The sequence below is a fragment of the Dasypus novemcinctus genome, chromosome 21 (assembly GCF_030445035.2).
Source record: "Dasypus novemcinctus isolate mDasNov1 chromosome 21, mDasNov1.1.hap2, whole genome shotgun sequence".
Taxonomy (NCBI): domain Eukaryota; kingdom Metazoa; phylum Chordata; class Mammalia; order Cingulata; family Dasypodidae; genus Dasypus; species Dasypus novemcinctus.
Window position 1 is genome coordinate 25,141,957 of NC_080693.1, and position 21,985 is coordinate 25,163,941.

Genomic DNA, 21,985 nt, shown 5'->3' on the forward strand with positions numbered 1-21,985 from the left:
CTGACACAGCCGCCTGCCGCTTCTGCGCAGCCACGGCTCACCCTGACCCCTGCAGCCCCCACCTTGGGAGTGAGATTTCAAACAGGTCCCTGGCACCCCTGCAGCCCCACCCCCCGCCCCGCTGTCAGTTTACCAAGTTGCCTAGCAACCCACCAGTCCCCGGCACGAAGCCCCACCCCTACCACCTGACTTCACCAAGCCCAGCCGCCCCATTGGCTCGGGCACAGTCCCACCTCTCAACCCCTGGTTTCAGGAACAATGTGCCAGAACCGCAGCTGCTGAGCAAGAGAGCCCACGAGCCCCTTCCCCAGCCCTCACCTCGGCCATTTCCCTCCCCAAATACACACAGACTCTAGTATCATATAAAAACTTTTTATATAAACTCCCCCGTACCTCCCTCTGTCCCTCCCTGCCCCTTCTCGTCCTGGTGGTCGTCAGGGATGCTGGTGCCTGGGTCCCCCCCACACCACCAGAGCTGGAGCCGACATTCAAGGTGGACATGGCGCATGGAGAGCAGCGGGAGGTCGAGCGCCTGCTCCCCCTCATCCCCACTCTCTGTGGGCTCCGGAAACACACGCTGACCAGAGGCAGTGGCCAGCAGAGGCAAGCTAGGGTGCAGGCTGGAGGGAGAGACGGGACAGGGCCTGTCAGCACCCGAGCCAGAAGGGATGAACCTCCCTCCCCAACCCACGCCCCCAGACTCTGGGATTGAAGGGCTGACCTCACTCCGTTGGTGCAGTCCTTTTGGGGCAGAAAGCTCAGCACTGGCTCCAGCTCCCCCTTGTCCCCAGCCCGGCTGGTGTCCCACACAGAGACAGCCCCACTGGTGCTTCCACTCACAAGGAACTGCCCAGTCCTAGAGAGGAAGGAGAGGCTTGCTGTCAAAAGAGGCATTGCCCCTGGGATGGGGACCACCCCCCCCCCCCAGAGGCTGGGACCCTACAGCAGGCTCTGGCATCCTTCCTCGGGGCATGGGGGCCCAAGGCAGGAAGGAGCCAGTCACTCACGGGTCCACATCAAAGTAGATGCGCTGATTGGTGGCCACCTCCCGACTCAGGGACCAGAGTGGACGGCCAGGCCGCCGGAGGTCCCAGCACAGGAGCTCAGCATCCTGCAGATACAAAAACGGGCTGGAACATTGCCGTCCCCAGACATCCCTGCACTCTTCTACCTTGGGTTGATCTTTTCCCACCCCTTATCCCCCAACACATGGCAGACTATATCCCCACTCCTACCCTACTGCTCCCCTGCCTTGGGATCTCATGGTGTGACCCCTACCTTGCGGGCTCCTGAAAAGAGGAGGTTGCCATCAGGGTGAAAGCAGAGGTGTGTGATGCCCCCTCGGTGCCCCCCAAGCAAGGCGAGAGGGGAGCCATCGTCCCTGGCATACAGACCCAGGGAGCGGCCATAGGAGCCACAGGCGTAGAGGGGCTGGGCAGGGCTGAAGGCTATGCAGGAGATGATGCCACTCTGGCCCTGCTTTTTGGCTAGGGAAGGAAGGAACAAAGTAGGGTAGAAGGCAAAGGCACCTGGCACCAACCAGGCTAATTAACTGTCTTTTGTCTCAGAGCCAACCCGACTGGGGCTGAAGTCATTCTGGCCCTGCCCCACCCCTGCCCCGCCTACTCATCACAAGCAGGACAAAGACCTCTGTTGCTCATCCCCCCCAAAGAACCTAAAGGCCCAAGTTCTGCTTCCTCCCTCTCAAAACCCAGTTTTTCCTTGAAGGAATGGACAGCTGAAGGCCGACGGGAAAATGGAATCAGCTTCACCTCAAATTTCCTAGACACACTTAAGATCCTGAAGGCCAAAAACAGCAGACCGCGCACGGGCTTAGCGGTGAGCCAGCTATTCTATGCAGCTGGCTGACCTTGGGGAAGTTTCTTCCCCTCTGAGTTTGTTTTCTCCTCTACAGCTGGGCACTGAAATGCCTCTCAGTGCTGTACTGAAGAAGTGAAACACTACATGTGGGTCACGTGGTTCACAGAAAGCCTTCTCTGACCCCTTGGACACAGATGCTCACCAAATGTGGAGCGGACTTCGCAGTCGCGGCCAGGCCGAGAGGTACAGAAGACGCGCACGGTCCGGTTGAAGCCACAGAAGAGCTGGGAACCATCCAGGGAGAAGCAGAGCGAGTGGGCTGCTGTCAGCTCATCCTGGGGGCAAGGACAGGCTGAAAACAGCCTATAGAGGCCTTAGCTGTCCTCCAGAAAGGAAGCTGGGCCAGGAGGAGAGCTGGGGCTGGGGCCGGGTTCGGAGGTGTACCAGGTGGTTGTAGGCACGAAAGGAAGCCCGGAGCTCTCCAGTGAACGCATCCCAGATGTGAATCGGGTTCTCCCGGCTGCTGCTGGCCACGCTGAGAGAGACACGAACACTGAGGTCCCCACACTGTCAAAGGAAGTGAGGAAGCCAACAGACCAGCCCTCTCAGCTCCCCTCTGAAGGGCACACGGAGCTTTCCTCCTCCCAAGGCCCCTGGCTGCCCCTGACTTTCTCTTGGAAGCGAGCCCTCCTGTACTTGGGAACGGGGGGGGGGGGGGGGGGGGGGGGGGTGGTGGTGGTGGTGAGCAAAGAACATCACTTACTAGGAGGTATCTGGCTGGGCTGAAGACATCAAAGAGTACCAGCAATAATCATAGATGGTGTCGCCTTCCGCCATTCTAAGGACAGGAACCTGGACAGAGATGGGGGGTGCCAGGGTCACTCAGGGGGAAAGCAGTCAAGAGACATGTGACTTTGGTTGTTTTAGGGAAGAGCAAGAGACCATCTGTACATCTGTAGGCACTTCCTAGTTGGAGAACAAAGAGGGGGGCAAATATAAAGAAGAGTAACTTTGTCTCAATATTCAAGAGTCAAGTAAGACATTAAGGTCAGATATAGGCCCCCAAAGCCATACAGATTTTTCCTATTTCTTTTTGAGTACTTAGAAACAGATAACATCCCAACCCAGAGACTAACATCAACAAGGTGCCATTTGATCCTTTAACAAAAATTACATTTAAAAAGGGACCAAAGTCGCAGTTCAAACCCCGGGCCTCCTTGACCCGTGTGGGGCTGGCCCATGCGCAGTGCTGATGTGCACAAGGAGTGCCGTGCCATGCAGGGGTGTCCCCCGCGTAGGGGAGCCCCACGCACAAGGAGTGCGCCCCGTAAGGAGAGCCGCCCAGCGCAAAAGAAAGTGCAGCCTGCCCAGGAATAGCGCCGCACACACAGAGAACTGACACAACAAGATGACTCAACAAAAAGAAACACAGATTCCTGTGCCGCTGACAACAACAGAAGAGGAAAAAGACGATGAAGCAAAATAGACACAGAGAACAGACAACTGGGGTGGGGGAGAAGGGGAGAGAAATAAATCTTTTTTTTTAAATTAAAAAAATAAAAAGGGACCAAAGTATGTTTAAAATATGAAACAAGGGAAGTGGATTTGGCTCAAGGGATAGAGCGTCCGCCTACCACATGGGAGGTTCAGGGTTTAAACCAAGGGCCTCCTGACCCGTGTGATGACCTGATCCACAGGCAGTGCTGATGCGCGCAAGGAGTGCCGAGACACAAAGGGGTGTCCCCCACGTAGGGGAGCCCCATGCACAAGGAGTGTGCCCCATAAGGAGAGCCGCCCAGTGTGAAAGAAAGTGCAGCCTGCCCAGGAACAGCGCCGCACACACGGAGAGCTGATGCAGCAAGATGACGCAACAAAAAGAAACACAGATTCCCAGTGCCACTGACAAGAATACAAGCAGACACAGAACACGCAGCGAATGGACACAGAGAGCAGACGGGGGGGTGGGGGGGTACGAATGGGGAAGGGGAGAGAAATAAATAAAAAATAAATCTTAAAAAAAAAAAACACCCTGTGACCCCTCTACCCAGCTTAATAAAACATCTAAAACTGTTAAAGCCCCTTCCCTACAGACCTCCTCCCTTAGAGGTAAACACTCCTGAATTTATCATTCTCATGCAGTTATTTAGGAATGTCGTGATACAGACAACAATATATAGCATTATCAGTGCTGATGCGCGCAAGGAGTGCTGTGCCACACAGGGGTGTCCCCCGCGTAGGGGAGCCCCACACGCAAGGAGTGCACCCATAAGGAGAGCTGCCCAGCGCGAAGGAGGGAGCAGCCTGCCGAGGAATGGCGCCGCCCACACTTCCCATGCCGCTGACGACAACAGAAGCGGACAAAGAAACAAGACGCAGCAAAAAGACACAGAAAACAGACAGCCGGGGGAGGGGAGGGGAATTAAATAAAAATTAAAAAATATATATATATATATAGCATTATCCCTTCTGTCTTTGAACACCCCACGAGTGGCCTTGTGCTAGACATAGCCCTCTGTGATTGTCCTGTGAGAGGTAACGGTGCTGGACCATTCAGTTCTGATCTACGTGTTTTCCTGGCTGCCCAGTGCTCCATGGCATGCCTCTCCAGACTGACTCACCCTTCCCCTGTTAACAGTCATTCCTGCACCTCCATTTTCCGGCTGAGGGCTTTAGCATTCTGGTACACATGTGGGAGGGCTTTCGCTACAGCTTCTGCTAGACAGCAAATTACTGGGCTGTCGGGTATGCACTTTGCCAATTTTGCTAGGTAATGTCAAATGTGTCTCCCAAGTGCTTATCGCTTATCTCAATTTACCCTCCCACCAGCAGAGTATAAGAGAGCCTGTTGCTCTGCACTGTCTTAGTATTGCCAGATTTTTAAATTGCCCTCAATTTGAAAGATGTCAAATGGTATTTCACAATGGTGTAAATTTGCATTTCCCTCATGACTAGTGAGATTATACATTTTTCTATATGTTTATCAGTTGTTAGGTACACCTTCCCATAATTCTTGTCTATTTTTCAGCTAGGTTGGTTGTCTTTTCCTGCTGGTTTGTAGAAATCTTGAAACAATCTGGGTACCAATTCTGTCAGGTATTTGCAGCATAAATAATACCGAGTCTCAACATAGACAGCTCTTGGACAGCACAACCACCACAGCCTCTTCCGCCCTCAACCCTGCTGTTCCCACTAGGCTCAACATTCGCTCTCCAGCCTGCACCGGAGCACCAGACTATTACTGTTCCTCACTTCCCTTCCACTCCTGGTCAACCCAATTCCACCTCCTACGTTTCTCTTGGATCTGCCTGCTCCTCAGATTCTGTTGCAGGTCACGACCTTCTTGCCAGTCTTCCTGCAACACTCTCCATGTTTTCCAAGCCTCTCTGTACCCCACACTCTGACCTGCCCACCCACTCTCCACACTGCAGCTACAATGAGGTCCTGGAGACCTTGTTACCTGGAAATCTGTACAGTGGCACTCTTCTGATTAAAACATTTCAATGCCTGCACATAATCCTACGTATAAAAGCCAATCTCCTGGGGAGCAGATGTAGCTCAAGTGGTTGAGCACCTTCTTCCCATGGACGAGGTCCCAGGTTCAATCCCCAATACCTCCTAAAAACAAACAAACAAAAAACCCCAACTCATTGGGTATTAGAAGTATCCTGTGCACAAGGTCCTGGGTTCAATCTCTGGTACCTCCTCAAAAAAAAGCCAATCTCTTTACAAAGCTTCCCATTACTATGCTCCTACTCCTACCCACCTTTTAAGGCTCATCCTTCTCTAGTCAATATCTCTGCATCTCACACTCTCAGTTCCCAAAGGAGGCCAACTCACCATACTCTCAACCTGTAGACATTCCCACATACTAATCGGAGTCTAGAATATTCTTCCTACATCTCCCCCAATAACTTCTCCTGGTTAAATCCCAATTGTCCTTCAGGTCTCTGAGATGCCTCTTCCTCCAAGAAGGCCTCCTTAATCCCTCCAGCTGAGCAAAGTGCCCTTGCTACATGAACACACAGCGAATGGACAGAGAGAGCAGACACTGGGGTAGGGAGAAGGGGAAAGAAATAAAATAAAAAATAATTCTTAAAAAAAATTATAATAGTAATTCCCTCAAAATACCTGAAGATGTTCACTGAAGAATAATGTCTGATGCAAAAAAAAAAACCTGGAAACAACCCAAATATTAAAAACAGGAAAAGTGGTAAGAAAACTACTATAGGTACTCAAGGCAATATCATACACCATTAAACATGGAAACTGTGAAGAGTGAAACACCATAAAAAACATTTAGGATATAATTGTTAGAGGAAAAAAGCAGCATACAAAACCATCTGCTATATGATCACAACCTCAAGAAAAGCTTCAGTACTTGGACAGAGCTTCAAAAGAATGTGGAGAAATTCAAAAGGGCTGAATTTTGTAGAGTTGTAAGTAATGATGAGTCGTCCTTTTTAACATTCCCATTTCTCTTAAATGAGTTTGTGTAGTAAATACTCAGCCTCCCGTGTTTCCAGAGTCTCCTCACCTGAAACAAGATCTCTGCTCCTCAACAATTTGACGATGGCTACCCGTGCCCACCGGGCCCCCATTTACCCCACCTCTGGCTCCAGAAAGCAGGGCTCTTAATGCCATGTACCCTGCCTGGAGAACTCAGTGTCTGCAGCTGACTGGGCCTCTAATCTTGAAGAGCCGCGTGACAGGGAAGTGTTCAGGACCATCCCCGGAACAGGGTTCCCTTCTTCTTTTGGTAAGCCATCAAGACCCGGGCTCCCCTGACCTTGGGCACTAGAGCCATCCCAGTCTGCCCATGCTCTATGCACTCATCTGCCCCAACCCCACACTCCCCCCTGCCCTCCCAAGTCCCTGAACCATGGTCACTCTAGGACTGAAACACAGTCTCACTTCTCGTTCTTCTCACACTGCTCCATTCACCCTCTGGACTTGCCTGACCCTGGCGGTTCCCTGTACACACTTCAAGCACAGGAGGTGGGGGGGTGTCAACCTCGTTTCACTGTCATTTCCTCATCTTTTCATCTCTCAAACCCTAGCTACCATTACTGCCATCAGACCTTTTGTCATCCTCTCTCATTCACTGAGACTGTCTCCTGGATCACCACCTTTCTCCTTACAGATGCTCCTGTGATTTTTCTTGGTAACTTGAACCTGCTGTTCTCTCTGCCCAGCACGTTCTTCCCCCAGATAGCTACATGATTCCCTCCCTTCAGGTCTCTGCTCAAAGGTCACCATAAAAGGGAGGTCTTCCCTGACCCTACTTTTTCTAACTGGAATTCAGCCCTTTCCTGCTGTGTATTTCCTCATAGCCCTTTCAGCTACGTATTTTCATTCATCATTTCTTCATTGACCACTTCCCATACTAAAATATATAGCTTCACCAGGATGGAGACTTCTGTCTGTTTTGTTCTTGACTAATCCCCAATATGTACATAGAATGTTCTCAACAAAAATTTGTTGAATGCATGAATCAATGAGAATGAATGGACCCATCCAGTGCCCTGACCCTTCTCACTCCTTGGCCTCCTCAGCACCACACCACTGCCTTCCGTCCACAGCAGCCACCCACTTCCATGGTCGTGTCCGGGCCTTGTCATCACCAGCAGTGGTGCACCTCAATTTTCACCTCTGAATACCATCTCCGACCCATCCAGTTTGCTTGCTCTGCTAGTTGCACTACAACAATTATTCAGCTTAATTAAAAATATATTGACGGGGGGGGGGTGGGAGGATATACGGGAACCTCTTATGTTTTTTAATGTAACATTTTTTTTGTAATGTATATATCTTCAAAAAAATACAATTTACAAAAAATGATGGGGTGGGAGGGTAGGCAGTGGGTTCTATGGGAACCTCTTTTGTTTTTTGTTTTTTAATGTACCATTCTTTGTGATCTATTAATTTCAATTTTAAAAAGTGTAAAAATATATATATGTATATATTTACAATCTATTTCCTTACCCAGCTTAGATTTTGTTCTACCATAGGCACACCCCTGCAGACACCCTCAAGACATCCTTAGTTTCCTCTCCTAGCAAACCCTAAGCAGACTATCTTCTTGTTTCATGCCTGCATTCAACTAACACCAATGACTTCTAGTGTTTATTGAGCATTTACTATATACCTGGCACAGGTGGTTCTTTTCTTCATTTTTTTTATTGTGGTAATATATATATACATACACAAAACCTAAAATTTCCCATTCTAACCACTTTCAAGTATACAGTTCAATGGTATTAATTATACACAATGTTGTGCTACCATCATCACCATCCATGACCATAATTTTCTCATCACCCCAAAGAGAATTATGTACCCATTAAGCAATAACACCTCATTCTCTTTCCCCCCTACTCTCTCCTGATAACCCCTAATATACTTTGTCTCCATGAATTTTATGCTTCTTCTAGATATTTCAAATAAGTGAGACCATACGATGTGGAGCCTTTTATGTCTGGCTTATTTCACTCAACATATCTTCAAGGCTCACCCATGTTGTAGCATATATCAAAACTTCGTTCCTTTTTATGGCTGAATAATATTCCATTGTATGGATATTCCAGGTTTTGTTTATCCATTCATCGGTTGATGGACACTTGAGTTGTTTCCACCTTTTGGTTACTGTCAATAATGCTGCTATGAACTTCAGTGTACAAGTATCTGATTGAACCCGTTTTCAGTTCTTTGGGGTATATACCTAGAAGTAGAATGGTCAGGTCATAGAGTATTTCTATATTTAACTTTTTGAGGAACTGCCAAATTATTTTCCACAGAGACTGCACCATTTTACATTTCAAGTAGCAATACACAAGAATTCCAGTTTCTCTGCATCCTCACCAATACTTGTTAGATTGTTTTTTATTTAATAGTAGGCATAACTGTAGGTGTGAAATGGTATTTCACTGGGGTTTTGATTTGGATTTCCTTAATGGCTAATGATACTTATGTACGTATTGGCCATTTGTATATCTTCTCTGAAGAAATTCCATTCAAGTCCTTTGTCCATTTTTTAAATGGGTTGTCTTTTTTTTGTTGTATCAGGTACTATTTGAAGTGCTTCACATTAATTCCTTATTAACTCCTAACTCTCATAAGAACTCTGTGAGAAAGGTGCCATTATTATCACCTTCATTTTACAAACAGAAGCTATCGCTGATTATCTAGTTGGGGGGGGAATGTACAACCACACTAATTGATCTCACACGTTAAACGGATGACAACAAACCTCTAATGGGTACTGAGAAAAGAACAGCAACACTACCACATTCCTTGGTAGTTTTGAGTCCCTGGACAGATCATTTCACACTTCCTGCTCTTTTTTCACACATGCTTTTCCTTAAGCTGATGACTTTGTTTTATAGGTCACCAAGAAAACGGAAGCCAAGAGACAGAAAATCCAACTCTTCCAACACGCAAATGGCTGCTTCTGAACCTATGCTCTGCCTTTCTTTCCACTGCAAAGAAGAATTCTGCCCCTGTGAAAGCCAAGTCCTCTAACATGGTCTAGCTCCTGTCTTCACCAATCCTCTTGAGGACTTTGTTACCCACTCTGTTTTAGTTTCCTAGGCTGCTCAACTACCATGAAATGGGTTGGCTTAAACAATGAGAATTTAATAGCTTACAGTTCTGAGTTTAAAAGAAAGTAAACTGCTTATTATTATTGAAATAATAAAAATCCACTAATAATGATTGAAAAAAAAAAAGTAAACCAAGGCAATGCTTTCTCCCCAAAGACTGTGACATTCTGGGGTTGGCTGCCAGCAATCAATGGTCCTTAGCTTGTTACAAGGCAGCGTTTCCTAGTCTTTCTCTTCCAGGGTCCATTCATTGCAGCTTTTGACTGCTTCCTCTGTGGCTTTCTCTTTCTCTGTCTGAATTCCATTCTCTTATAAAGGACTCCAGTAATCATCCTGACAGAGGGGGTCATCCTTAATTGAAACAGACTCACCAAAAGGTCTTACTTACAGGGAAGCGAACTTGGCCCAGTGGTTAGATGTCCGTCTACCACATGGGAGGTCCGCGGTTCAAACCCTGGGCCTCCTTGACCCGTGTGGAGCTGGCCCATGCGCAGTGCTGATGTGCGCAAGGAGTGCTGTGCCATGCAGGGGTGTCCCCCACATAGGGGAGCCCCATGCGCAAGGAGTGTGCCCCGTAAGGAGAGCCGCCCAGCGCAAAAGAAAGTGCAGTCTGCCTAAGAATGGTGCTGCACACACGGAGAGCTAACACAACAGGATAATGCAACAAAAGAAAAACACAGATTCCCGTGCTGCTAACAACAACAGAAGCGGACAAAGAAGAAGACACTACGAATAGACACAGAGAACAGACAACCGGGGTGGGGGGAAGGGAAAAGAAATAAATAAATCTTTTTTAAAAAAAAGGTCTTACTTACAATGGATTCACACCCACAGGAATGGATTAACTTTAAGAACATGTTTTTCAGGGTTACATACAGCTTCAAACCACCACAACCCCTCCATCCTACATGATCAATTTCTCCCTCTCTACTAGGTTATTCCTAACACCATAGAGGCACTGCATAAACCCTTCTTTGGCCTCACATTCCCTCTGGTTGCCATTCCATTTCCTGGCTCCTTTTCACAGCAAAGCTTTTCCAAAGAGTTGCCTGTCCTCACTCTTCTACCCACTCTAGTAGACTTCTGCCTCCATCATTCCTCTGAAAGTGCTCTTGTCAAGGTCACTAATGGGTTCTTGGGTCTTTTCTCTGAATTCACCTGACTCCATCTCTCAGCAGCATTAGACATGACTCTCAGGCTCTGTCTTTGTAATTTCTTCTGCATCCAACCACACGTTGGAGAACTTACGGCTCTGCTTAGGCTTTCTCCTCCATCCATACTCTCTTGAGTGTGGGAAAATAGTTTGAATTTGAACGTGGGAACCTGGCTTGAAGTTGAAACGTTTCCATAATGCAGATAAAAAGTGTGGGCTTAGGAGCACCAGCCTTGACGAGATGGAACGCTGTCTGGTCAGTACAAAAATTGTTTGCATGAGGAAGCATTTGAACTTTGTATGGCCTGTTCCCTAGTATTGCAGGTGTTGCAGCTTTAATAACAAGCAGGGTTGAAAGTAAACATAGATAGCTACTGCTTTGTAATCTCTAATAAATATGATGTGAAAACTAGGGTCGAGGCTCTAAGTTCCAGAAGCTTTTGAGTCCCCTGGTCCCATCTTTATTGTCTCTCTTGTGTCTTTCTTTCTGTCATTTATTTCTTAAGTTCTGTGTCACCTTCCCTTAGTGCAAACCTATTGCTGAGCTGGTCTCAGCAACTTGCGCCCGAACAGGGACTCAAGGGGAAAAAGGATCGCTTTGAGTGAAACTAAAGGTATTGTCACAGCACAGAGCCCCAAATGGTTTAGAAGGTTTTCCAAGTCCTCAGTGACAAGACACTCTCGGATATTTTAGCAGGGTTACAATGGGAAACGGAGACAGTTCAACAAAATAGCACCTGTATGTCTGTCTCCTAAAACAACTCCTCAAAGCAGGAGGAGCCTAGTCCAGTGAGCCTTGTATTTTCGAACTCCTACAGATTATAGAAAAATATTGCTCATAGTTCCAACAGGAAGTTTAGAATTAGGAGATTAGGAAAGAGTAGGAAAAAGAGTTTTAAAAATTGCATGTACAAGGTGTTCTGCTCCCTGTTACTATTTGGCCCACTTGGACTATTCTTAAATCTGTTTGATACTAAACCTAAAGTTGTTTTGCCTTCAGCTCCTTCATTAACTGACGTTAGAAAGTCACTTTCCCCTCCGCCAACACCCCTCCCCCCTCCGATACCCGGAGATGCTCAGCGAAAGTTGTCAGCTTTACAACAGGGCATCTTGTAGGCTATAATGGAGGGAAATCATTGAACCGCTTGTGCAAGGAAAGGTTAACACAAATAACAATATCCCGTACAGGCAAAAGTGCTAAATAAGGGCCTTGTTAGTAAAATTATGCTTATAAGAAGACTCTGTTAAAGTGTTGACTAAGATAAAGAAAATATTCTGGCAGCAACTGTGCAACCCCCCTGCTGCCTACATGATAATGTGACTGTGGTCTGGTGGGGGCTGATAGAATTAAGCTACTAGAAGAAGATTCTGATTGGGCCTATTTAGCCAAATTAATAAAATTAGTACAAAATTTTTATCAACGTGTTAAAAGGAATTTTTGGTTTTGAATCAATTGCGTACTCCTGAACTTCAAGTCTTAATGTAGTCTAAAGAGTGGTAATCCAGAAAATGTGTGGGAAGCGGATTTGGCTCAATGGATAGAGCATCCGCCTACAACATGGGGGGTCCAGGGTTCAAACCCAGAGCCTCCTGACCTGTGTGATAAGCTGGTCCATGCACAGTGCTGATGTGCGCAAGGAGTGCCGTGCCACACAGGGGTGTCCCCAGCAGGAATGCGCCCCATAGGGAGAGCTGCCCAACATGAAAAAAAAAAAAAAAATGCAGCCTGCCCAGGAGTGGCACCGCATACACGGAGAGCTGATGCAGCAAGATTGACTCAACAAAAAAAGAGATTTCCTGTGCTGCTGACAAGACTATAAGCTTGCATATAGTCTTGTCAACATGACAACATGGATTCCAGAAATCTTAAAAGCAGTAAAATCTAAGATGTGAAATGATGGAGAACCTAAAAACAGCTATAGCAGAAAAGTAAGAATTATTAGTTAAATTGTAAATTTTATGTTTCTGTTGCTGTGTTGTAATTGTTTTGTGTTTGTCTGTTTGTTCAATGTCAGTGTATATTTTTATACCTCCAGATGATAATATAAATTAATAAATAAAAATTTCTAAAAGAGCTCTATTCAAATGGCCAAAAATTAAATAAGCACTTATACTAATACATAAGTTTAAATGCTAATAAGTTCTCTACAATGATAAAAATTGTAAGTCTTGATTAACAAAATCACTATAAGTCTCTTCATAAAAATTCTTGCCTAAATTGAAATGACTAGTTTATTTTTCTTCACAGGATAAAATGAAGGATGTAAAACTTAAATGAATATTTTAGAAGGTAAAAATTTTGTGGAAGCGCTGACTGAAATTTAATAAGTTTGTTCAAGAGAGTATGTTTTGTCCTAAAGGAAGACAGCTAGTTTTCATAAAATCAAAATGGAAATATGCAGGACAAAACTTAAATGCATACAAGTTGTGGAAGGTATTGTGGTAACTTTAAGTAAGGAAATGTGTCCTGTGAAGGTGAAATTTGTCTTAAAATAAAATAATTATAGTCTATATAGTTACAAAAAATTATAAGAAGTTAATAAAAGCATTGTTTGAATTAAAGTGTTTAAATGGCTAATTCCAAGAAGTCATTATTAAAAACAAAAACTGAATTGATAATAATAACAAAAAGTAATTTTAAAACAGGAAAACTTGTTGGCAGCCAACCTCCCCTGCCAATTTGTTTCTAAAATACTATTTCTAGTATTGCATGCTACTAGGTATTTAAAATAAAGTTATTTTTGCATATAACCAAACTATATAATTACTTTTAAAGGTCTGTTTAGTGTTAATCGTAATTGTATGTTGTAAGAAGTTTGCTTGAAGACAGTTTCCAAAATCATTTTGGTAATTTACATATGTATAGCATGTGTTGTTATTACAGAAACAAAATAATTTTGTCCTAAGATTAAATGATTGGTTATATAGAAAGAGTAAAATGTGGGACAAAACCCAAATGACTACGGAAAGTGCAGAAGGTTTGTGGAAAAGGAATTTTTATGGTTAAAGTTGAGTAAGATTTGATGGGGCTATCTAAAGTTTTTAAAACTTTAGTACCAAATAGTATACTGATGCAAAATTAAAATTTTGCTCTCTCTCAAAGTTTCTCAAGTCATTAGTCCATTTCTGTAAAAGTTTATAAAGAGTTTTTCTCCTGAATAATCAGTATACAAAAAAAGTCTTTTATCAAAATAGCTTCTTATAGTTTAACCTTATCATTTCCTTGTTTTTTTTAAGAAGAAACAAGTCTCATCACTTTTAAAGGAACATAATGTTCAAACCTGCTTTCTCAAAGTCAATCTTGAAAAGTATCTTTTTATTTCAAACTCTTACAAAAGATTTGTTCTTTTGCCTTAAAAAAAAAATTGATGTAATAAAATACTTAAGTTCCTTTAATGTTATAAGTTGAATGGAAAGTGTTTAAAAGCGTTATAAAATTAAAAGGATTATTTAACCCTCTGTTAATTAAAGTTGTATGAGTAAAAAGTTCATATGAATACTTAAAGAGTGTATAAAATTCCTGGAAATTCCGCGGTTCAAACCCCGGGCCTCCATGACCCGAGTGGAGCTGGCCCATGCGCAGTGCTGATGTGTGCAAGGAGTGCCCTGCCACACAGTGGTGTTCCCCGCATAGGGGAGCCCCACGTGCAAGGAATACGCCCCATAAAGAGAGCTGCCCAGCGTGAAAGAGAGTGCAGCCTGCCCAGGAATGGCGCCGCCCACACTTCCCGTGCCACTGAAGACAACAGAAGTGGACAAAGAAACAAGACGCAGCAAATAGACACAGAGAACAGACAACCAGGGCGGGGGGGTGGATTAAATAAATAAATAAATCTTAAAAAAAAAAATTCCTGGAAATTTACCAGTGTTTCAGCATAATATTAGATAAAAGTATAATGTGGTTAATCATGGTTTTAATTATTATTAAAAATAGTGTCGCAGAAACAACCTCTTATCGTAAATTAAAGTAACACCATTGTAGTACGCAGTAGTCCCAAATATTGCTAGTTTGTTGCAAGAAATTAATATCCAACTGTGTCACTATCACTTTGTTTTAAAACTTGCTAAGCCTCTCTTTAGTATTTCCTTAGGCAAGTCAAGCCAGCCCGCATTTTCCTACCAGTAGAAAAGTCAACAAGGCTGTATGCATAGCCCAACCATCTGCCCTGGCCTGGTGGCAAAGAATCTGGCTGTGTAGAAGAAATCTGTGGCTGAAACCCTACTGATGACATTACGTTAACCAGTAATCCTTTTTTCAGAATTAAAAGAAACATCAGAGACAACAGTATCTTATCTTAAGAGCCTGAAATAGGCAAACAATTGGGACAGGCTGCAAAGTCCCTGCTGCTCTATCAAATTCTTAAATGTTATTTAAGAATAAAGTACAATGTTTTCTCATGTTAATGTAATTTGTAATATTGTTGGAATACTAAAAATCTTTCATCCCTCACTTAGCTCAAATATTCAAACAATTGTATGGTTAATTGGGAAAGGTCCTTCACGGGAGTAGGAGGACCTCCAGCAGGCTGCTTTAAAAATTGAAAAAAGGAGAAGGACATTGACTAGGCCTATGAATTGGATGTGGCCAGCCCAATACTGACTTTGGGTGGGGTTTGTTGGCAGAGGCAACGTTCTAAACAAGTACCCTTTGGGTGTTTCTTTGTTTTAAAGTTTTTTTTTTAATTTTTTATTTCTCTCCCCTTCCCCCCCCACCCTCCCCACCCCCGTTGTCTGCTCTTTTTGTCCACTCACTGTGTGTTCTTCTGTCCACTTGCACCCTTGGTGGCACCGGGAAACTGCCGTCTTTTTTGTTGTGTCATCTTGCTGCGTCAGCTCTCTGTGTGTGTGGTGCCATCCCTGGGCAGGCTGCACATTTTTTGCGCAGAGCGGCTCTCTTGCAGGGCACACTCCTTGCACATGGTGGTGCCCCCACATGGGGGCGTGGCACAGTACTCCTTGCATGCGGCAGCTCTGCGCATGGACTAGATCACCACATGGGTCAGGAGGCCCTGGGTCTCAAACCCTGGACCCTCCCATATGGTAGGCGGACTCTCACCAGTTGAGCCATGACCGCATCCCTCCCTGGGGTTTTAGTCACAACTCTGGGAAGGGGCCAAAAGCACAATATAAAAAAAAGCAATTGGGGAAGCAGACTTGGCCCAACAGATAGGGCATCCGCCTATCACATGGGAGGTCCACGGTTCAAACCCTGGGCCTCCTTGACCCATGTGGAGCTGGCCCATGCGCAGTGCTAATGTGCGCAAGGAGTGCTGTGCCATGCAGGGGAGCTCCACGCGCAAGAAGTGCACCCCGTAAGGAGACCCGCCAGTGTGAAAAAAGCGCAGTGTGCCCAGGAATGGCTCCGCACACGGAGAGCTGACACAAGATGACGCAACAAAAAGAAACACCGGGGAAACGGACTTTGGCCCAGTGGTTAGGGCGTCCGTCTACCATATGGGAGGTCCGCGGTTCAAACCCCGGGCCTCCTCGACCCGTGTGGAGCTGGCCCATGCGCAGTGCTGATGCGCGCAAGGAGTGCCGTGCCACGCAAGGGTGTCCCCCGCGTGGGGGAGCCCCCACGCGCAAGGAGTGCGCCCATGAGGAAAGCCGCCCAGCGTGAAAAGAAAGTGCAGCCTGTCCAGGAATGGCGCCGCCCACACTTCCTGTGCCGCTGACAACAACAGAAGCGGACAAAGAAACAAAAGCAGACAAAGAAACAAGACGCAACAAATAGACACCAAGAACAGACAACCAGGGGAGGGGGGGAAAAAAAAAAAAAAAAAAAAAAAAAACAAAAAGAAACACCGTTCCCGGTGCCGCTGATAAGGATAGAAATGGTCAAAGAAGAACACGCAGCAAATGGACACAGAGAGCAGAAAACTGGGGGGGGGGGTGCAGGGAAGAGAAATAAATAAATCTTAAAAAAAAAAAAAAAAAAAGGACTTGTCCTAAAGATATTAAAAAAAAAAAAAAAGCAATTATATGCAGCATAAGCAGCCCTGCTGAAAGTGAAAGGCTTACCCCAGTAGTGTCTGGTCACTCTGAAGACTGCCATCCCTACCTAGGGGTGGATTGCAAATACTAAAGATAAGACAGAAACAATGACTGTTGTGACTCACCCTCTGGGGGGAAGATCTGTGGAAGAACATCTGGGATGCCTGCCAGCAGTGACAGGTAACTGTCCTCTAACATCTCTCTTAGGACTGCTGAGGCAGATGCCTTCTTGAACATCCAGAGCCATACCATTGAGACTTGAGAAGAAGTAGTGTGGCTCCACCACAAAGGCGAGCATCTTGAGTCCCAGACCTTGTGGTGCCTAGCCCAGCAGTTCCGGTTGCCTGCTATTTGCCAACAGTTCATGGACTTCACCCATGAGTGTCCATCGTGCTCACTTCAATGACTGTGACATGGGTCCCTTCCTGCTCTTGAGAGGGACGAGGTAGGCTTTCACTGCTGCAGACGCTGCATCGGGACTCTTATAACAAGACTGCTACTATTTCCTGACTAGAATATGAATCCTCACAACAATGGACTAAGTTTAAATTCAACACTGAGTTGAGGCCCCAGGTCCAATAAAGATGCTAACAGCAAGACCAAGGAAGGCACTGAAATTATGAGTTAAAGTTCCAGGTGCCCAAAGCCCAAAATGGGGGAATAAAAATAATTTTTCTCTGCCTATGCCTCAAACTATACAAACTGGGGGAAATGAGATCATTTTTGATCGAGTACTGGCCTATATAGCCTTGCTGGTTGGGAATCTTAAGCCCATGAAAAATGAAAGTCTATTTATTAAATGTCTGCTAGTTGGAAGTCTTCTTTATTGTTGTATAATCTACTGCAGTTATAAATGATGTGTAAAATGCAGTTTTGAGCTTGGGAGAAGAATTACAAACTGTAAATATGTGCTTGCACCTACAATATGATTAGAATATATCTAGTTTTTCTGTGACCCCCCTTTGTACACAATAGCGGTGATATTCCCTAAGAATCAGTGAAACGTCATTTGCGTGGTCATAAAAACAATTTAAGCTTAGATATTTCTCAATTACAAGCCCAAGTAACAAGCATTCAACATGTTCATTTGCAGTTGCTTTCGGCCTCACAAAACTGACAGGAATTGCAGATGGATTAAGATCCTTGGGAAACGGACTTTGGCCCAGTGGTTAGGGCGTCCGTCTACCACATGGGAGGTCCACGGTTCAAGCCCCGGGCCTCCTTGACCCGTGTGCAGCTGGCCCATGCGCAGTGCTGATGCGCGCAAGGAGTGCTGAGCCACGCAGGGGTGTCCCCCGCGTAGGGGAGCCCCACGCACAAGGAGTGCACCCATAAGGAGAGCCGCCCAGCGCGAAGGAGGGAGCAGCCTGCCGAGGAATGGCGCCGCCCACACTTCCCGTGCCGCTGATGACAACAGAAGCGGACAAAGAAACAAGACGCAGCAAAAAGACACAGAAAACAGACAACCGGGGGAGGGGAGGGGAATTAAATAAATAAAAATAAATCTTTAAAAAAAAAAAAAAAAAAAAAAAGATCCTTGACCCCTATGATATGGATTAAGAGTTGGGGAGAGGGTCTTCTAAAAGTTATATTAATTACCTGTTCCTGTCTATTTTGCATGTATTTAGTCCTCAGATGCACACTACAAACCCTCTGGGGATTAATACAACAAGAAACCGCCCAAGCCATATTCATTACTTTGCAAAAACAAAAAGGGGGAAATGTGGGAAAAAGACCTTGAATTTGAACGTGGGAACCTGGCCTGAAGTTGAAAAGTTTCCATAACGCAGATAAGAAGTATGGGCTTAGGAGTATCAGCCTTGACTAGATGGAACACTGTCTGGTCAGCATGAAAACTGTTTGCCTGAGGAAGCATTTGAACTCTGTACAGCCTATTCCCTAGTACTGCAGGTGTTGCAGCTTTAATAACAAGCAGGGTTGAAAGTAAACATAGATAGCTAATGCTTTGTAATCTCTAATAAATACGATGTGGAAACTAGGGTCGAGGCTCTCAGTTCCAGAAGCTTTTGAGTTCCCTGGTCCCATCTTTATTTTTTCTCTTGTGTCTTTCTTTCTGTCCTTTATTTCTTAAGTTTTGCATCACTTTCCCTTAGTGCAAACCTATTGCTGAGCTGGTCTCAGCACTTGAGACTGAATCCAATCTTAAGACAGCAGATCCCACTAACATGCTCTCCTACCTCTCAAAATGTATCTCCAGCCCCAAATCTCCCATTAGCTTTATATTTCCCATTTAATGTTGATAAAAACTCTCGATTTTAATCCCAATACCTGTCCATATCCCTGTTTCCTCTTCTTGAGTAAAATGCATAACTATCCACCCAATGCCAAAAAATCTGGACATCATTCTTGGTTGCTTCCTTCCCTGCACCTCCAAATGCAATTGCTCTCCAAGACCAAAAAGTTACTTCAAATCTACCCACATCTCTCCATCTCTCCTGATACCACCTTAGCCCAAGCCATCATCAGAGATTACCTGGACTGCAATAAATACTAATGGATCGCCCTGATTTCACTCTTGTCCACCCATAATCCATACTCTAAACTTCAGCCATCATTTCACTTTTCTGTTTAAAAACCCTTCCATGGCTTCCCAAATAACAAATGCTCTATCCACAAGCTCCTCCAGGACATGGCTTCTCACATCCTCACCTCCCACTCTCCCCCTCACTCGCCTCAGTTGAGCCACACTGGCCTTCTTTCTGTTCTTTGATACACAAACCTCGTTCCCAGCTCTGGGTCTTTATAATTTATTACCTCTTCCTGGAATGCTCTTTCCAGGCCTCTTCACATGACTGGTCTATCAACAGCCTTGGGGTCTCAGCTCAAATGTCTCCTTTTCAGCATGCCCCTCCCTGACCGTTTTATCCAAAGTTATCCTCTCCTTATCCTGTTTATTTCCTTAATTTATTATAACCTATCATGACCTTGACTACTTATTGGTTTACATGTTTTTCTGTCTATCTCCCAGCTCTTCAAATGTCTTGCTCACCACTTTCTCCCAGCACTGAACACCATGACTGACATACTGGTAGTCATTCAGAAAGCACCTGTAAACACTGCCGTGCGTGAGAAATCCACTACTTTTTTTTTTAATGGAAAAACATACATTCCTGACTGAAAAAGGCACAGCTATTTTTAAATGACTTCAGGATTCAGGGCAGAGAATGCTATGTGTGGAAATTTATGAAGAAAAGTCCCATTTGTGAGTAGGATACATGTGGGCTATACTCTACATAGAAGGAGATAGGGGTGCAGTGTCTGATCAGGGCAGTTAGCCCCTACCCTCACCATTTCTGCATATTCCAGCTGCTCTTCCTCCTTGTATAGTTCTGGGGGCAGGTTATAAATCCTCAAGATATTATCAGCACTGTTGGTCAAGATGCAGGAACCATCAGGGGCCCTAGAAGTAGGAAAGAGAAGGCCAGACAGACACATTTTCCAACTGTATGGTTGGGGCTAAGCCTACCTTGAGTAAGGTAAAAGGGATTCTTACTCCTTCCCCCAGGGTGAAAATCCTGAGGGTGAAAATTCTGAGAGTGATAATGGGAGGTGATTTCCCTGTCCCATTATCCTTACTTACCACTTACAGCCTTTCAAGAAGTTCTCAGGTTGGGTGCTGAACTCTGACCAGGAGCCACTGAGAAACCGAGGTAGTTGGGAAAAGCTGTAGTTCCAAGTTCTGGAAGGAAGATACAGGAACAACAAACTGGGTCGCCAAAGCAAAAGGCAAACAGGCTTAGAGAAGTGGGACTGAGGGCTGGTGGATAAGGTTTATCTCACACTTCCAATCTCCTCAGGTTCCAGCGTCAAATGCCATCACCACTTACGTGTAGCCCTCATCCTCTGGAGCTGGTTTTGTATACCCCTCATCTTCTGGAGCCGGTTCTGTATACCCCTCATTCTCTGGAGCCGGTTCTGTATATCCCTCATTCTCTGGAGCCGGTTCTGTATATCCCTCATTCTCTGGAGATGGGTCCATGTAGACCTCTCCCTCTGCACCTGATTCCTCCGACACCCCTTCCATGGCTTCTCCAGACTCCAAATCTGGCCCGTTCGTTTCTTCCTCTACGGGAAAGCTCGCCTTTTCAGAAAGTTCCTGCTCCTGGATTCGAGGACTCAACCTGCTGGGAGTACCAAACCCTATTTCCAGGGTAGTGGAGAGAGAGGATGGGTTTCCCTCCCCCAGCTCTTGGGACACAGCCGAGCCAGCCGCGGGATCTGGGGTCATCCGGAGCGGATCATCCCCATCGGACGGCGGGGTCATCAGATGAGGGTCCGTATTTTTATGCACCGGAGAAGCCTGGGGAGAATGAGGGGCTGACGCTGGGGCCTGGGCTGAGGGAGAGCAGTCCGGAGCTAACGGTGGCGTCTCCGGCGTCTTCATACTGCAGAAGCGCGGATGGCATTGGCCCCGGGCCGGGCAACCCTCTTCCCGCTGACTACCAGCTGACTGGCCCGCGGAGGGACCTGGGCTGCTCCAAAGTTCGCAGAAATCAGGAATCGGACACAAAACTGGAGAAACACACCTTGCCTTCCCTCCACTTCCGGGACAGGGTGGGAGGCCCCCAGCAGGCGAGACGCGCAGGAGGGACACCTGGGTTGAAAACACAGGTTTCCTCAGCTCCCAGGGTCGCAGCGCGCCACTTGCTCTCGCGGGATTTGGGACCACCTTCCGATTGGACCTTAGGATCCCGGTCAGATTTCGCGGGAGCCGCACGAAGAGGAGCCGGGGACGTAACAGGTCAGACTGCCCCCTCTCATCCTGTCCTGGGCCCCAGTGGCTGCTGGGAGTCGTAGTCTGAGCGCTTTTCGCCTTGGTGAGAAAGTGCCTGAGCGCCCCCTGCCGTTCAGCGGTGGTACTGAAAGTCCCCAGTTTCTGCAGAGGACGCCAGCGCTATTACCGACTTTACTGTTTTTGACTCCTTTTTGCATCTCCTTCGCCAGATTCCTCAGACCTCCCTCTCTTTTCATTCATTCAGTAAATATACACTTTTTTAATGTTTTTAACAAAACACCTTTATTGATACATATTAATAAAGCAACAATTCATTCAAAGTGTACAACAACAAAAAGTACAACCAGTGGTATTTGGTATAATCACATAGTTGTGCATTCATTACCTCAATCATCATTAGAACATTTTCATTATTTCAATAATAAATAAAAATAAACTAATAAGGAAATTCTTCACTCCTTGATCTCTGTTTCCCCTGCTGAATAGCTGCTATTTTTGGATGATCTTGTAAAATAATTTATTAAGCAGTTTTATTGATATATTCACATACCATACAATAGAAGTAAATATTTACTTTTGGGCTCTTATTTGCTATCCAGCCCTGTACTAGATACTAAGGAATCCGACCGCGAACCAGATGATAGAATCTCTGATCTCGCAATG

At 45.6% G+C, this 21,985-nt stretch overlaps 1 protein-coding gene across 1 annotated transcript; it reads right to left on the bottom strand.

Annotated features, from left to right (window-relative positions):
• Positions 1 to 358: 358 nt before the first annotated feature.
• Positions 359 to 21,299, bottom strand: WRAP53 (WD repeat containing antisense to TP53). Its single transcript, XM_004468767.5, has 10 exons — positions 20,415 to 21,299; positions 20,168 to 20,266; positions 19,876 to 19,987; positions 2,585 to 2,673; positions 2,266 to 2,356; positions 2,024 to 2,156; positions 1,279 to 1,487; positions 1,008 to 1,111; positions 722 to 856; positions 359 to 620 (listed from the first exon to the last, which is right to left on the bottom strand). The coding sequence occupies exons 1-10, from the start codon at positions 20,969 to 20,971 to the stop codon at positions 374 to 376; spliced, it is 1,776 nt and encodes a 591-aa protein (XP_004468824.2). The 5' UTR covers positions 20,972 to 21,299; the 3' UTR covers positions 359 to 373.
• Between the last annotated feature and the right edge of the window lie 686 nt (positions 21,300 to 21,985).